General features: G+C 34.7%; 1 protein-coding gene across 2 annotated transcripts; it reads left to right on the forward strand.

Moving 5' to 3' along the window:
- Window positions 1-3,560: 3,560 nt before the first annotated feature.
- Window positions 3,561-10,731, forward strand: LOC123542147 (uncharacterized). 2 transcript variants are annotated; one of them, XM_045327818.2, is made up of 8 exons: window positions 3,561-3,720; window positions 5,200-5,394; window positions 6,371-6,580; window positions 7,130-7,459; window positions 8,023-8,097; window positions 8,750-8,829; window positions 9,587-9,671; window positions 10,234-10,731. In XM_045327818.2, exons 1-8 carry the CDS (start codon window positions 3,651-3,653, stop codon window positions 10,374-10,376), a joined length of 1,188 nt encoding a protein of 395 aa, XP_045183753.2. In that variant the 5' UTR covers window positions 3,561-3,650; the 3' UTR covers window positions 10,377-10,731. The 2 variants fall into 2 exon arrangements, with proteins under 2 accessions (XP_045183753.2, XP_045183752.2); XM_045327817.2 differs by having other exon boundaries at window positions 7,127-7,459; window positions 10,234-10,728.
- Window positions 10,732-11,388: the final 657 nt, after the last annotated feature.

Here is an 11,388-nt window from a genome sequence, read left to right on the forward strand (position 1 = left end):
GCATTCTGCGTGGAATGGGACGTTTTCATGTACTACAATGATGGCGGGTTTTGCAGATTGAAATCGCGAGTAGGGGTTTATTCTGCTGACAAGAGCAAATATGCGTTATTGTAAAAGTATCAGATCACGTCTGACTTGCGTTTCACTAGGAATAGGATCTATCATTTCATTTTCTTGATTCGTGATAAGACTTCGTAAGAAAAGTATGAAAACTTGGTATTCCAAAAAGATACGTAAATAAGATCTGAAGTTGTCGTTTTTTATATAAAACAAAGAAGGATTTGAATTAGTCATGTTTAACCTTAAAATTTAATTATCCAATTATCCAATATTTATTAACACAATAAATTTGATTGGTTTAACCGAGACGTTCATGCATTGATGAACCAAAGCCCCGTACTCACTAAGATTGAAGGTACTGACAGATTAAAAATTTACTCTTTTTGTCAAATGACCACAATAAACTTTTTCCTTAGGGAGCATTTCAAATACTTATTAAAACAAATCTGAAGATATTCAGCAATGAAAAAAGTTGCTGCAACCTAATTCTTTAAAATGTCTAAGGCTCATGCACTTTTAACGGTTGTGAATACTTTGCGTCCCATGCTCCTTAGTATTAATGTTCATCACGTGCACCAATTTCAAAAAGATAAGTGTCAGTGTTACTATACATGGATTAGCACCCCCCTCCCCCATCCCCCATTAAAGAACCTCTGTAAATCTAAGTTATAACTTTTATGTATTTATTAGAAAAACGTCGCATAAAGGAAAGGACTTCGCAAATAACGAGGCTTGTCAACGCATGCTCACGTCAACGTGAGAACAGAATAAGAATCCTTTAATTAAGAATCATTTAATTCATTAAGAATCCTTTAATAAAGAATTATTTAATAAAGAATCCTTTAATTAGAAATCCTTAAATTAAGAATCATTTAATTAAGAATCCTTCAATTAGAAATCCTTAAATTAAGAATCAATTAATTAAGAATCCTTTAATTAAGAATCCTTTAATTAAGAATCATTTAATCAAGAATCATTTAATTAAGAATCATGTAATTAAGAATCATTTAATTAATAATCATTTAAAAGCACATACATGTAACTCCACTAAAACTAAATAAAATAAAACTTGCATTACATACCATACTGTATAAGGAATATCCATCGAAAATGCTCTATTTTGACGAAACGACGTACATGCGTTCCTTGTAAAAGATGTTTTGAGTGTAGCAACGTAAGAACAAGACATAAACGTTTTATGTAACGCCTAAAACCGCGGGGCGATCAAACAAAAGGGGAAAAACATAGTACACGCACACAATAAAATAAAAAAAAACATAACGCCTTAGGAAATGTAGTTTTGTTTCAAGTCAATGAGTTTTGACAGTTCATTTTAAAGAAGCAATATTTTATTCTTTATTGCATGACAGCGTGATGATGGATGCTCAGTACGTGTACTTAAATTATGACAGTATCTAAATAAAATCAAATCAAAAAGAAAAGTGGACTGTGGTTAGTGTGTCCAGATTTGAATCTTATCTTTTATTTATTTCAATTTTTTTTACCAGCGGTATCTTTGCCTGCACGTGCATGCAGATTCAGTTGCGCATGCGCACTTTTTGGATATCCATACAGGCTCTCAGCCCCCCACCCCCCCCCCCCTCCCGCGCATGCTAAAACTCCCAGATATTATTTAATTTTTATATGATCCTATTTTTTTTACTCGAGGGTAACTATGACTTTGGCCAAAATTTACGTTAAAATTTTCTTGAAAATAAAAATAAAATCCAAAAAGAGGTGAGGAGTGGTTTAAATAGTTTAAATCTTATCATGCTGGACACGATCGATTCTGCCTTTGCGAACAGTGTAGATCATGATCAGCCTGCACGGATTGATCAGCCTGAACATCCATGCAGTCTGATCATGATCTGCACTGTTCGCCATTCAGTCAGTATCATTTTGGTAAGCACCCCTTTTAACAGTTAATGGTGTTGTCCAAATTGAAAGATGGACAAGTTCATTATAGAAATTTAGCAGCGTAAGGGTTAAATCTTCGGCAGAAAGAAAATAACCAAACTTTGCTTGACAACTCAGCCAGCCCGGAAAACATCGCAGAAATACTAATATAGTATGACACCTGTCGGTTGAAATTAGCTGTAAACAGGCGACATAACGTAGAAAATGATAATTTTCGACTCGTCCTGCCTTCAGATAAGATTTATTTTTTCTTTAATATAGTCTCTTCAATGTGCATCAGTTTACAACCTAAATCATAAAACATTAGATACAATGTACAATGTCATTCATATATGAATTATGAGAGACTACAACAAACAAAAATTGACTTCTTTCATAGAGGCCGAGATGTAGCTTTTATTGTTATTTAGAATTCTATCATTATTGTCTAAAATCTAGAAATTAAATTTAAAGTACTAGGGCAGTGTCATTTAAAAGTTTAAAATGTAGCTGTCCTACAGTCTGCATTCATCAAAACAAATATAGGTTTCTGTAAATGTAGACTCTACGATTTGATTTGAACATGGCCATTTTCCTTTGTATAATCAGCATGTATTTGATATGCACATGTTGCCTACGAGATTGCAAGGCAATCTAAAGTTGATTTCCCCCCAAAATGCCGTTTTTAAGGGCAGATAACTCATTTTCAATACTGGTGACCTATGACTTTTATTGCATATCTTTGTTTCTTAGACGATTGTCCTTCAATATCCAAAGTTTGAAGAAATTCTATTATTGGGAAAAATTTCGCCCATCTCATATACATAGACTCTAGCGTACCCCTTTAATGATAAACTGAATAAAAGCTTTTGATGTGTTTTCACTTTTTATTGAAATGTTTCGAGACTGTAAAATTAACAGTGAAGTTTAGATTTATTCAATAAGAAAAATTAAGCCCTCATTCGAAAACAAATCACCGAAAAAACGATATTGAACTTAGCAAACAGAGTTGTTTTATTCTTCAAAATTGTAAAAACAAAATGATTTACAAAAAAAAAAAACGTTCATGCAAATCTATTTATATCATCTTGACATATACGCATGCGCACAACGATGTGAAACAATTGATATTACTGTGGGAGAGGACAGATGTTTAAGTCGTCAGTAGAAAAATTCATTCATATAAATGAATTAACATTATATTGTCGTGAGAAAGAAAGGCCTGTTATCTTCAGTTAGAACATTATTCAATCGCTATCAATGGAATACTTTAGTTCGTCAGTCATTAGGTACATTTTTAGATCCTCAAAGTTTATTTCGTACAATCAAGGCACTTTCTACACTACATACGCCTAAAAGTAGTACACAAACCTAAATTTTCATATAACGATTGAACCTTATATCTGTAATTTACCGAATGATGTCATTACAAATTAGTAAAATAAACTGTAACAATTTTTTTCATACTCAAGACTTAACAGCTAAGGTAAGAAGTTATTTCCGAAAGTAGTGCAAAGACCTTCCGCTGGTTTTTTGTTGACATTTGGCCTTTGTACTCAAAACTAGCAAAACCATCTGTCATTCCCCTAATGATAACTGTTCACGATGACGTCCAGTACAGCTGAAATGAAGGGCCGAATGATAATGCAGATTTCTTTTTCACGGGCAATCAATGCACTTGATATTTTAAAACAATGTGTATATTGCAATATGTGGTTTCTTTCGTTGCTATGGCAACCATATCTCGCGTCGCCTCCTCTTTAGGTGGGTGTATTTTCTTAGCTTTGTTTTGCTAACATGGTAATTTACCATACGATATCATGTATTTAAATTTTAATAGAATATAGATTTTAGATGAATTCAACTTTTATCGAACAGTGTCTAGTTTGGCGCATTTGCTGGTGCGGAGTGACAACCCTCTATAACAGTTTCATGATAATCTTAACATATTTTTATCAACTGCTTACGGTTTTAGAGATATTCAACCAACAGTTACTCCCGATAGCCGTATTGTATACAGGTTAATTTAATAGTGAGATTCAGTGACTTTGATATTATATTTAAACAATTCCATTTAAAACGAAAATTTGAAAATTGAACGTCTCATACGGATATTATTGATGAAAAATAATCCAGTTAGAGTTTGCATTTATTATCAATAATAATAAAAAAAAATGTTCAATAGCTTTTTAAACAACAACGTCATCACCATCGTCATCATCAACAACAAGAACAACAACATCATCAGCTATAAAAGAACAAGAGAAAAAGGTTTTAAACATCTTACGTAAAATGCACAGTCATTCAAGTTTGCGTTATTGAAGTGCAAATTTAGGCTAGGGTAAATTATTTTCTAACTTTACAACTTCATTTCACCGGTTTAGAAAACATTTTGATGAAAATGACCTAATTTTGCCAACCAATGTTAAACTGTTTGGGTGGAACATTAGTAAAATATAGTCGTCGTTCTAATTTATTATTACAATGATCATCCAATTTATTTTCATAATATGACTGTAAATTATATACGTATATTTACCCGCCCTATAATTTAGTGATAGTGTTTAAGTGCAGTGTAATTATTCGTTCTTATTATTGTTTATTAAACATGGTCCAACCTGTCAACGTAGTTATACAAAATTACCCCAGAACGTATTTCTATATAAATGCTGTTATTTTCTATTCCACTGGATTAAATACCAAATAAATAAATAAATAAATAAATAAATAAATAAATAAATAAATAAATTTTACAGTAATTGTTTTGAAACTTGATATTGGAAATAAATTTTCGTTTCAGTTTTGTTCTTTAAGTTATGACTCTAACCCAGAAATAAATAGCGTCGAACTATTACCTGGTCAACAGCACAGACTATGGGCCGCCGTTTTATATATAGAGTCATGTTATAGAGATGATATATCCCCTAGGTCCACCAATATTTACTTGACCTCGACATATTAGTCGTAGGTCCACCAATTTACTTGACCTCGACGTATTAGTCGTAGGTCCACCAATTTACTTGACCTCGACATATTAGTCGTAGGTCCACCAATTTACTTGACAATTTACTTGACCTCGACATATTAGTCGTAGGTCCACCAATTTACTTGACCTCGACATATTAGACCAATTTACTTGACCTCGACATATTAGTTGTAGGTCCACCAGTTTACTTGACCTCGACATATTAGTCGCCGCTGCCCTATAACCCTACTGTAAGTGTATATCTTCTTTTTTTTCAGACACGCTTCACATAAGTTCAGCTCGACCAAGGGGCCGTCGCTTTCTTTTTACACAGAATAGTTACAGTATGTGCACCATGTTTTGTCCACTAGTATGTCCACAGGGATATGTTCTATCAGCAAACGGATGTTTGCTGTGCCAGTGTACGACCATAACTTCCGTTACTACGACATCTTCATTTCAACGTTCCTCAGGTAAAGAGCTATACAGTTGTTTTTTCTTGTGTAACATATGCACATGTCCTCAGTTCGGTTTCAATTAATGCACTCATTCTTTTATTTATTCATATTTGAATAGTAAGATTTTTTTTTTATTTTTATTTAATCAGCACGTACATATTATTTGGAAAAACTGAAAAGAAAAAAAAAACGTTTTGAGTATTTCAAGTGTGTCTGTGTTTTATTTCATAAATATCGCTCAAATAAGCACATTTTATAGTGATTTGTGTCATAACGATCGATATTATAGACGCATTTAAAACGTCGTTGGTTGCCATGTTGTTGAAGCGGATGTTTTAATTTAAATGCGCATGCGCTTTTCACGTGTGACTCCTCACATAAAATCATCATTATATTACATATTGTATTGCAACAATAAAAAAAAGATTTCAATTAAAAAATTTAGTGTACAAAATCAAAGACAGATATGTTATTATTCATATCCTGTCTGAAGAGCCGCCTGTATTCTTATTTTTTGTCCGATCACTAGTTGTCTCTAATCTAGTTACATTCATAACAGAGGTAAAACTTGTTCTTGAATTTTGCTTTCATTTATCAGTCAAAAGAAAAACAACGTATCTCTGTACCTTTACTGTGACAACGCCGTAATTTCTTGAAAAAGCCGGTTTTTATTAATGACTATTTGAAAAAAATCAACTTCTTTAGATTTGCCAGTGACAAAATGGTATGGTAAAAGTTTGAGGTAAAAACATGAGTTAAATATTAATGAACTTATGCATGTTGTTTATTCAATACCATGTTTCTCTGCTTGACCATACAAAACACACATATTCTTCGCCCCGTCAATATTCTCAGAGCTTTGATTCTATTTTCATATATTCTTCCGCAGCTTTCACCAGAGTGTTCCGTTTCTTTTGTTATATACTGCTTCAAATTCAGACACTTATGAATAGCTTAATCTATTTTAAAATGACTTTACATTTTATTACAGTGCAAACCGTTCTGCAACCTTTTTCGCCAATCAACGGCGGGATATTTCTGTCTAAACCCTGTAACCCTGCCGTACGCCACTGTCGTCGGCAGTGTACTCTTGGTTACCTACAGGGCGGCAATGGTTGTCAGTATTGTATCTGTCAGTCAACGATTGCCAGTCACGTGACAACGCCTGTTACACCCGTTCCGTCAACGACAGGACATCAAGGTAGCTTCTTTATTTGATTTTGGCTTAAATCAGTTTCTTAACAGTACCGTTAAGTTATTTAGCGGAGACCAATTCACATAACCAGTGTATATGGATTCTGTTCTAGTACAGGCCTATTTATTTCGCATGTAACTAATAACTCCTTCCATCTCTTGCCATCATCTACCTCTCTACCCCACCCCCGCTTCCATACTCAAAAGCAACCACCGCTTCTCCCCACACACATGAATCAGAGAAACTGAGCTGAAGAGTGACGTTATCTTCTTTCATATCATAAAAGAAAACTTCACCTCAGCCGGGGCATTGAACTCACGATCTTTTTGATTGTTGGACTTGTGTAAGTCCTGAATTCTAAGAGTGGGACCAGACATCAAGGCCTAGTGAAAAGAAGCTATGTTTTAAGACAAACTGAGTTTTTTCAATGCCCGAAGTGCCACCTCTTGAATTTGACCATAAATCCAGTGATGATTTTGTTTAATCAAGTTACGTACATATCTTTGAAATATTAATACCATTAATGTTCTATTTTTTTTGCAAATTTCTTAGTAGTAACAACAAGTGAAAATGTAACAGTGTCGCCATTAACTACACGCACCAGACCTACGTTGTCGCCATTAAGCATACGCACCAGACCTACGTTGTCGCCATTAACTACACGCACAAGACCTACGCAGTCGCCATTAATTACACGCCCGAGAGTTACACTATCGCCATTAACACGCCCAGGAGTTACGACTACTACTGTTACTACAACGATAAAACCGATATCAGCCAGAGTTACGACGCGGATGTCTACAAGTCCAACTACAAACTACAATGACCCTTGTATTCCATCACAGAAAACGTGTGATAAGCCTTGTGGTGGAAGTTATGTAAAAGGTGAAGAAGACCTTATATTTTGTATAGAAAAATACTCGATATTAAAAAAGACAACTCTTCGCTTAAATGGGTCAGCAGTGTTGTTGTACTTATAAAATAGACTGGCCCGGTTTATAGGTTGGTCTGGGCTACGGATATGCGATATGTATTGTATTTTGTCATTATTTTTGAGCATGGATCCTCTTCAGTTTGGAACCGTCCATGTTTACAAACACGTTTGTTTATTTTATGAGGAGTACATATCGCTTGTTATCGTTTCATTTCATTTAGGCAAGATTCGAAAAAAGTCCAACGGAATTCCCCGAACATCATCGGATTATGCCGATAATATGCATAATTTATCGAAATAAACAGTGTATTGAATACCAAGAGTACGGTGTGTGCCACCGTACAATAGAATTTAAAAAACCCAAACATTAAATAGGCGTTTTCCGTCAAATGATAACGTGATGTCAACACTCCCGTCATACGACTCATACGACGAAAGAAAATATCACTGTGCAATGTAAACTGAATATTGTCAATATGTGTTCCACTAAACTGGTATTATTTATTTTTTCCAGGACCTGGCTGGTGTCAGTACTGCTTATGTGCCAAAAAGAACGTGCAAAAAATCCAGACAACAACCATAGCACCAGGTTACATTGTAAATCATTATCAAGATAAGAAAACTTTCTATGAACAAATTCAAATCTAGTCTGATAGCCTAGTGGTAGAGCATCCGCTTCGAGAGCGTGAGGTCATGGGTTCGATCCCCTGCCGCGTCATACCAAAGACGTAAAAAATGATACCAGTAGCTCCCTTGCTTTGCGCTCAGCATTAAAGGGAACTGACGTCATACCAAAGACGTATAAAAAATGGTACCAGCAGCTACCTTGCTTGGCGCTCAGCATTAGAAGGAAACTGGCCTCTTCTCTTATACCCTCGTGGCGATGGATTCCATCAGGAATGAGGTGTCGAGAGGGATTAATATAAGCTGTAGAACTTCCTTCACAATCGACCTGAAATAAACTAGTGTAACCTAGTCTGATATCATTCAGGACTCTGTCTAGTAACTTTATAGCAGACTTGAATTTATTGAGACGTTTAATTGAGAGGGAAAGAAGACTTTAGTGTGTAAATTTCCACCACACACAGGCCTTTTAAAAATGCTTTTTATCAAATTAAGATATGCCGAAATTTTTGCACCAAGCCTTATGATACACCCTAGGTATAGGTGTACTAAAAATATGTGTCTGTTTGCTGCGATGGGACATGATTAGTTAAAACAGGATTTGTTTTGTATTTTAGGAGCTATGACCGGGAAGTTTGCAACAGTGCCGCACTACCTTGACTTGAGTCCAACATCAGAGGCATGTATTATTGCAAAGGTACGGGATATTTTAACTTGTGTTACTGTATCTTCTACATTAAATAATGTTCAAGAGTGCGACTGGCTAGACCAAAAGCAATTATGGGTCTAAGTTATGCATTTCTGCATACTGCACGAGCATCTGATACTGTGAACTACAAACTCTCATCATGCTGGACACGATTGATTCTGCCTTTGCGACCAGTGTAGATCATGATCAAGCTGTATATCCGTACAGTCTGATCAAGATCTGCACTGTTCACCATTCAGTCAGTATCATTTTTGGTAAGCATCCCTTTCAACAGTTAATGGTACTGTCCAAATTGAAAGATAGACAAGTTCATTATAGACATTTAGCAGGGTAAGGGTTAATGCGACAAACGGTGACATTAAGCAGAATAGGGCAAAGGTATTAAATTGTTTTACATTATTATCCTCATCTTGGTAGGTGCAAACAAATAAAACCAGCTACTGTACACATAACGAATATGCGTTTAACTTGTTTAGGGAAGTTGGACACGTAATGACAACAGGAACTTTCCGTTCGATCAGGCATTCTCCGTATGATTTCGGCATTTTCCGGAATAAACGGAAAGCCGATACACAATAAATTTATTCTTTTATCTTTGCCAAACGTTGGAACATTCTAATGAAAATTGGACACAGTCTTTAATAATTATATTCTCTTTTTTTTAATGAAACATAACTGTTGTAATGACCCTTTCATTTGCGATTTTTTAAATTTTTTGTAATGCAAACTTTTATTACATTTACAGGTAATTTGTAACCAAAAATGTGATCATGGTTTTGTTAGTCATCCAAACGACTGTCTTTATTGTTCCTGCAGGAAACAGGCTGATGGTATGTATGTGTATACTTTTAACTATTAAAAATCTTCCTCCAAACTCCCACAGCGATTACCTGACAAATACCACGTGACCATGGAAATCACATGATGGTTTAAGGGATATCCAAATTTTATTTTCTTTCTTATTTTCGATTTTATCTTTCATTTTATTGTCCACATTAACCTTAAATCTCTGACTGAAAATACTCAAAGGCAATTTCAATGAGGAAACGATTAATGAAAATGTTGACAAAGATATAATAATGTCTTTTGGTATCCCAGAGTCTATTCCATATCATTCTTTTTGATAACAGTGTTTCAGTTGAGCCGGTGATATAGGGCATGAACGTCGCCACCCATTTTATTATCTCTCACGAACAAACGCAATCAAACCGGCTCTTCCATTAGACCATATTATTATATCATTCGCTCCCGAAAGGTTCTCTGACGAATTGCATTGAAATAGACACCCCTTTTCGTCCCCCAATTCAGCTAGCATCTCGCGCTTTACCGTGTCAAAATCAAATATAAACACATCATGCCTTTATTTTCATTATTACATATGTGTACTTTCAGTTCCTGCAAATGATGATCCCGATGCCTTTTTCGTTACATTACCAAACCCATGCGTTAAACAAACACCAACCTGTGGAATAATGTGCCTTAACGGTTACGTCATGGGACCACGTAATTGTGAATTTTGTTCGTGCAGAAATTGATATAGTTTGTATCAGAATGAAGGAGTTAAGAGATCTGACGTGATTAAACTTTAATTCAGACACAGAACAATAAAGACTTATTAATTAGTTATTTTTAAGGTGATTTTTGTTTTATGTATAAATTTATTACCGGAAGCAAGGGAACGTCACCGCCGGCATTTGACATGCACTTTGCAGTAAAAATATTGTGCTTAGTGAATGTATGTCAGTCGAATCGAAACTTGTGCATAATACAATAAATGCTTGTGTTCGTTATTTTTTGTGGTAATATAGACAGTTGGTGTATTCCAGTGAAGACCCCATTACATTATCATATAATATATCTTTTCTTCTGGCGTTAAAGCTTGCGTTACGAACAGAGATTTACAAATTGTATAGTGAATTTAAAATGACCATAATACATTAATTAAATAGCTCTATGGCTGTGTTTTTGGTAATCTGTGCTTCCAGGAAATATACCCTTACCTTTTATCTTTTGTAAAGCGCATACACATTTCTTCAACTGTCAGTTGCAAAAAAGGAAAAATATTCCTTACCCTTTCTAAAATGAACATGTCCATCTTTCAATTTGGAAAGTACCATTAACTGTTAAAAGGGGTGCTTACCAAAAAGATACTGACTGAATCGCGTACAGTGCAGATTGATCTGACTGCATGGATGTGCAGCCTGATCATGATCTACACTGGTCGTAAAAGAAGAATCAATCATGTCCACAATCATAGGGATTAATATTTGATGACAATTTAGAAACTTACCATATTCATCTTATCTGGACACTTTTAGGTTTCCAAAAATTAACATGAACAACCCGATTTAAAATGACCTTTCTTTGAATATAAAACTTCATATTCCTTTTAGAGCGTTTGATGAAAAATGGATGAATGGTTACTGCTTACCGTACACAATATAAGGATTAGCCATTGTGTATGTTATCATTAAATAGTCTTAATTAAATTGGAAAATTGTTTTCAAATGCGACGTGAACTGAGAACTGACATTAATTAAACCCAGT

The sequence above is a fragment of the Mercenaria mercenaria genome, chromosome 19 (assembly GCF_021730395.1).
Source record: "Mercenaria mercenaria strain notata chromosome 19, MADL_Memer_1, whole genome shotgun sequence".
Lineage (NCBI taxonomy): Eukaryota > Metazoa > Mollusca > Bivalvia > Venerida > Veneridae > Mercenaria > Mercenaria mercenaria.

Bases quoted from the DNA above. Each gene is read 5' to 3' on its own strand.
- LOC123542147 (XM_045327817.2), top strand. From the start codon at position 3,651: ATGTGTATATTGCAATATGTGGTTTCTTTCGTTGCTATGGCAACCATA. The intron at 3,721-5,199 runs GTGGGTGTATTT...CTTTTTTTTCAG, and splicing joins TCGCGTCGCCTCCTCTTTAG to ACACGCTTCACATAAGTTCA. The intron at 6,581-7,126 runs GTAGCTTCTTTA...CAAATTTCTTAG, and splicing joins GTCAACGACAGGACATCAAG to TAGTAACAACAAGTGAAAAT.